This window comes from Tauraco erythrolophus, chromosome 1 (genome assembly GCF_009769465.1).
Source record: "Tauraco erythrolophus isolate bTauEry1 chromosome 1, bTauEry1.pri, whole genome shotgun sequence".
NCBI classification, from domain to species: domain Eukaryota; kingdom Metazoa; phylum Chordata; class Aves; order Musophagiformes; family Musophagidae; genus Tauraco; species Tauraco erythrolophus.
The window spans coordinates 45,990,394-45,996,393 of record NC_141465.1 but is presented as its reverse complement, the minus strand read 5'-3'; the positions used below and the strand labels follow the sequence as shown (position 1 = coordinate 45,996,393).

The 6,000-nt window shown below is 47.7% G+C and overlaps 1 protein-coding gene across 3 annotated transcripts in view; it reads left to right on the top strand.

The window, feature by feature from the left end:
• Positions 1-3,388: 3,388 nt before the first annotated feature.
• POLA1 (DNA polymerase alpha 1, catalytic subunit) overlaps positions 3,389-6,000 on the top strand; it is a 212,587-nt gene continuing 209,975 nt past the window's right edge. For all 3 annotated transcript variants that reach the window (XM_086608844.1, XM_086608834.1, XM_086608824.1), the window contains exons 1-2: positions 3,389-3,419; positions 5,039-5,163. In XM_086608844.1, coding sequence (XP_086464970.1) covers positions 3,389-3,419; positions 5,039-5,163 — 156 coding nt within the window. The remainder of the gene's footprint in view (positions 3,420-5,038; positions 5,164-6,000) is intronic.

Here is a 6,000-nt window from a genome sequence, read left to right as displayed (position 1 = left end):
ATTCTCCACAAAACCAGTTGGTACTCAACAGTGATATAATAATGTTCAGGCATTTTGAGTTAGACAGTCCAGGTGAATTTGATACCTCGCTATAATTCATGTTTACTCGCATTCTGTTTTTTATACCACCTCTCTTAGTTTCAACAGATTTTTTCCATCACCAAAAAAATTACCAACCATAAGCTTAATGTGTAATGCCTGAATCTGAGAGCTTTAACTTTTTGTCCGTCTTTGAGACAGATGAAGCATGACCTAGACACAGAAAGGAAGACAAGAGTAATCCTCAGTACTATAATTATTTTGTCCTTCTAACTTAGGTTTAATACTATACTACATTTGTACCTCCATATGTTAATATATACTATTGTTTATATTACCTTGGAGCTCTTGCAATGAATTTAAAATATTTTCTATTAATAACTTACATATTTGAATTACAGCTCTAAGAAAACAAGATGGAAAATACATCTTTGTCACCTTTCGTTGAAATCTGGGAGTTTCCTGAGCTTCCTCTTCTGTCCTGTGTTTTTCGCTGCCTACCATCTTCGTTACTGTTCTTCTCTTGTACTTTTCTCCGTAGCTGTCACACGTTCCTTGAGACAACCTTGGGTGGCTCTGAACTGCACAGTGGAATTCTCACTTCTTGTAGTTAAAATACAATTCAGCAAAGGTCATGCCAAGTTGTTCTTGTATGACTGTCCCAAGGGAGGTTAAAGATCAGCTTGAAGTAATCTGCTGTGATAAAGCCATTTAGTAAAGGAAGTCCCAAATCTTGCTGGGTTATTCTTCTTTTCCAAAGCAAAGCGCATCCTCTGCCCTCTTTTTTTTTTTTCCTCAGCAGCATTTAAATATGTTTGTTATGCTGTGCTGAGGGAAACAGATGCATTCTTGTTAGGGCCAGAGATGAATGTCAGGATTGAACTAGCATTCCTGAAAAAGGCTTTTGTTTGATCTGCGCTGTCCCACAGTGGAGCTATGGCAACAACTTCAGTTTGGTAAATTAACTGTATCACTGTGTACTGGCTCAAATCATGGCATCACCTGAATGACAAACATGCCACTGTTCATATGACAGCTCACAAAGGGTATTGTTTTATTTTAATCAAAAGCATTAAAATCCAGCCAACTCAAAATTCCAAAGCATGTGAAAACTAGGTATATGTGAAATGCAGTATCACTTTATTTTTGTTCAAACCAAAGAATTTAATGATATTGTTATTTTATAGAAGTTTCTCTATAATAGCTTAAAAAAATAACTTCTGAATTTGAACCCTACATCATGCTCAGCTATGTGATCTTGTTTTCTGCATGTGCTTAAAAAAAGTAGAAAAAAAACAAACAGTGGATATACCCATGAAAGACGATTTGTAGGTCAGACAAGCATTCTTCCGAGAGCTGTCAGTGCTTCCAAGGATGTGGGTTTGCTACAGCTAAGCTGATCTAATAACTAGCTACTGCTGAGAGAGGTGGTCTCGTTCTCTCAAGTGCCTGGGAAAGGGTATTCTGGCTGTCAGGGTGGCTGGGGAACCAGTTGGTCTCTTTTGGCACCAAGGAGCTGCTACAGGTGGTTAGGGTGGTTCTTCTGCTTCCAAGACTAGGTCCAGTAGTGAGAGGTAGCATGGTACTAGGAACTGGGTAGATAAGTTAGAAGGATCAGCATCTGCTTTTTTTTTTTTAATTTGATTTCTCTCTTACCAACATGAAGGAGTCCTTGTGGAGAAGGAAAATAACTTTCAGAACCATAAAAATTTTCTCTTCTAGATAGTTGGAAATAGTACCTGCAGGCCAAATAATACTAGCTAACACTCCTGTAACAACATATCAGCTCTAAGGACTGAGTCCTATTCACTCCCAAATACCTCTGAAGTGTTGGTACTACCTGCCTTTGTAAGAAGCTGGAGTCAGTGCCCACGTATTTTCATGAGCAACAAATGCCTCTCCAGAAAATTCCGCAAATAAAGGTGACAAGTTCTTTGGGTAGTGACTGGCCAACACTGATGACATCTGAAAAAAGATCAAGGCTCTAAGCACATCTAAGTCATTTCAGAGGAGGACTTGTAAAGCTTTCGTTGTCTTAACTAATGCTTTTAGAAACATTTCCAACTATACTTGAGACTGAAATGTATCCTTTTCCAGACACAGCTCTTGCTCCACAGCCAAAGGCTGATGTGTAATACTTTTGACTCATGCAAGTGAAAGTATTGCTGTAGGATCAAGATGAGCAGAACATACCCTGCCTCCACCCCACCCCAATCAGGTGTATGCAAGATGCAAGGCATAAGCTAAAAGGTCTTTTCCCTGAGCACTCCATGCACTCAAGCCTCTTAAGAAATCCAGTCTTAATCTTTTTTTTTTTTTTTTTCCATGTCTAGGAAGGAAGGGAAAAAAGGTAAAACCATTGGTGAAAATAGGAGGGCATCCATTACATTATTTTGTCACTCAGCTGGCTGACCAATCTCTGTCTCTGAAGAGATTAGACAGTAATTTACTGAAGGAGTTCCTGAAGCTTGTGAACGAGAATGATGATACCTACTCTAAATATGAAAGAAGAAAACCATGGCTGTTATGGATGTTATTCACAGACTGTCATGATCACCCTTCTATATATATTGTTATACATTGTTTAAAATTGTGAAGGAAATGCCCGTTTCTCCCAGCAGCTACTGATCTGCTGACAAGGTTGTTGCAGGTGGTCCTTGACCCTCACGCTGCAGCCTGGCTCCAGTTTTAAGACGGCTGAAATCAGCCAACACCTTCCTTCATTTCAGGGTGCATTCGGGCTATTTCGCCCCAAGAAAGGTGCCACATCACTACGGTTTACTACGGGCTCCTACATCCTTGCCGGAGGCAGGAGCTCTGCCGCAGATCCCCCAGATGCAACTCACTGCTCGGCGCTGACCTGCTGCCGCCCTTACGATAAACTAACGAGCACATCCGCGCGCAACGCCCTGGAAAGCGCTTCCGCTACGACTGCAAAGCCGCGGGTCTACCGGCGGGCCCGGCCCGGCCCCGCAAACCGCCTGAGGCGGCCGGAGGTGCCGCCTCAGGCCGCGGCAGGAGCCCCGGCCGACACGCGCCGCCAGCAGCAGCGCAGGCCTCGCCCAGGAAGTGGCTCCGCCTCGCCCGCGGCTTCCTTCCCGCACTCGGCTCTGAGGAGAGAGGTGGCCGGAGGCGCCCGGCCCGCCACCGCCCGCGCTCCCTCCCGCTCCGCCCCACCGGCGGCCGCGGCCCGTTCCCCGCCCCGGCCGGCGGCGCCGGGCCCGCCCCCGCGCGGGGCGGCCGAAGCCGCCGCGGCTGCTGATTGGCTGCCGCCCCGGCGGCGGCTCGCGGGGCTCCCGTCTCGCGCCACTTTCGGGAGCCTTTGGCGCGAGTGGAGCGCGCGGGCGCCATGGCCGAGAGCGGCGCTCAGAGCCGGGACGGTGAGGCCCGCGGGGCGCTTGCTCGGGGCGGCAGCGGCCCCCTCGGCGGCGGCTGCCGCTATCGCTCCGGTTTTAGGCCGGGGGCAGCGGCGTTCGGGGCTCGGAGGCGGGGGGCGGGGGGGGGAAGCAGGAGAGCTCGCGCGCAGCGGGTGCCCGTGCGGGAGCGCGCGTGCGCGGCGGGTGGAGGGGGACAGCTCTCCCGGAGGGTCTCCTGCCGGCGGCGGGGCCGGGGCTGGGCGGCGGCGCCCGGGAAGCGGGAGCCCCTCGCGTCCCGTGTCTCCCCGCCTTGGGGTGGCGGCGTGGCGCGGAGGTGGTTGCGCTGCTCCAGCGGGGAGACCCGTACCCGGCAGGGCGGGGGGGTTGGCACCGGGAGGGGCGGCTTCAGCCCGGCGGCGGGCGCGGGCCGCGCAGCCTCCCCTGCCCCGCACCGCACCGCTCCCCCGCGCCGGCGCTGGTTTCGCAACAGCGGCGGGGCCGGCTTATCCCGGGCGGAAGGGCTGTCGGCGTACCCCCGCCGCGCGGGCGGCCGTAGCCTGGGGGCGCGCTGGCATTTCACTGCTAAGGGCACTGGCGAGCGCGCGTGGTCCCAGCCGGGGACGAAAATACGCTTGTTTCGGGAGGAGTGTGTCGCCTGAGGCGCTTGCTTACAGTAAACGCAAAGAATTCACAGAAAATCTTGTCTAAATACACCCAGAGCGTTAACGTCTTTGCAGTTCTTCCACATCTGGTACCAGACAGCGTAAATGCCCCTTTTTAGCTCATCCCAGCTCTTAGCTATGCGAATCCTTACTGTTTGTCTCAGCCACGCTGCCGAGGTGCAGCTCTGTGAACAATTTGGCCTCCTCCTGTCACCGGGGAGGGACTGGCCGCCTCCTCTGGCCGCCTGTGCTGGCCCTGGGTCTCCTCTGCCTGCAGCCGGGGGATCCGGCTCCCCACACAAAGCCATTAGTCTTGTTCCAGGGCTAGTCGTCTACTTTCGTAAGCTGGATTGGGACTGTCCACTCTCTGTGGTCAGATCAATGTCCCCCCCCAAAATCAAGAGAGAGAAACGGTTAAGAGAAGTGGAGTGTTGGAAGGGTAGGGAGGGTACGAGGAAGTGGGGCGACAGTCTTCTGCTGTTAGCAGATTACTAGTTTGTCTCAATCTAGCTGCACTCTTAAACATTGTGAAACCGACCGAAAAAAATTACTGCTTAGTAGCAATATAGGCCTCTTCTAAGTCTGTCTGTTCCTGAGTTGTCATGGAGACATGCAAAATAAAAGGAGCTGGAAATTCCCAAGGAAAGAGTGGGGGGATCCTTTTCAGAAAAGGGTTGATGAGATTTGAGAGGTGCTTTGGAAATCTAGGGGGTGGCTTCTGAATATGACCTGGCACGAAGTCTGTTTGCTCTCTGTGACTGTCTGAGACCATGCCCTCAGTGTAATTCCAGAGTTGGCTTACCAAGAGCTATCCGTGACTGCGTTTTTTTAGCCAAGTCGGTCTCTATGTTCATTGTAACAGAACTGCAACCATCTATTCATGCATCACTGAACACTAAGTACCAAAGATAACGCATAACTCACTAGGTACCAAAGCAGCTCATTACTAAGCTTATTTCTCTGTTTTTTAATTAATTGCAGCTATGCATGAATCCGGAAGTTTTGCAGCATCACGTTCTAGACGTGAGAAGAAGTCTAGAAGAGGCCAGCAACAAGCACTAGAACGTCTGAAAAAAGCCAAAGCTGGTGAAAAAATAAAATATGAGGTGAAAATTCTCCATCTCTTCTTTTTAATAACAGCTGAACATGAGCTGAAATGCTTAAATACCCTTTATATGTATCTAAAAGTTACGGGAAACAAAATCTGCCTTTCAGATCAGCTTTTATTTTTTAACGGTGTATGTATTTCAGAATGTAACTGTAATTGTTTTGTTGCTTTCTGGTATCGTTTATTTGTTTTTGTCTGTTTTCAAAACTAAACCAATGTTAGTAACTGCAAGTCAAACATGCTCGATGTTGCTTGATAACTATTCCACAGGAAAGGACCAAGTTTTAAAATTTAATTGCATAATTAATGTCATGTTAGGAATTACTTTTTTTTTCACTTCAAATTATTTTAAACTTTAAATGAATTTCACAGCTTTTCATGACTGAAATGCATTAATATTGATATGCTGTGTTTCCACAGAGAACCCAAAATTTAGTTATTTAGCTGGTAGAACTGAAATCTGGCAGTCTAACATTGATACTGGCCAATTAATTGTAATGCCAACAGGAAGTGATTTCTGCATTGAAGTGGATAAATCTAAAGCCTGAAGTGTGTAGATTGTTAACATGCAAATTCACTCTGAGTCACAGAAGAACATCTTCGGCATTATGCTTGGGCACCTCAAATCACCCTTCTTTTCACTGAGCTCATCTTGGTGTTTGAGAGTAGAGCCAAAGGTCAGAAGTCTCCCTTGCTAGGATTTTTTTTGTTTTTATTTTTCTAATGTGAAACTAGCAATAAAGCAAGTCAGTTTCAAATGAAATGTCTGCCAGTGCTTCAGTAGATTTTGAGTTTCAATATACTGTGATAATTTTAAAAATTGATAACTTGTCTT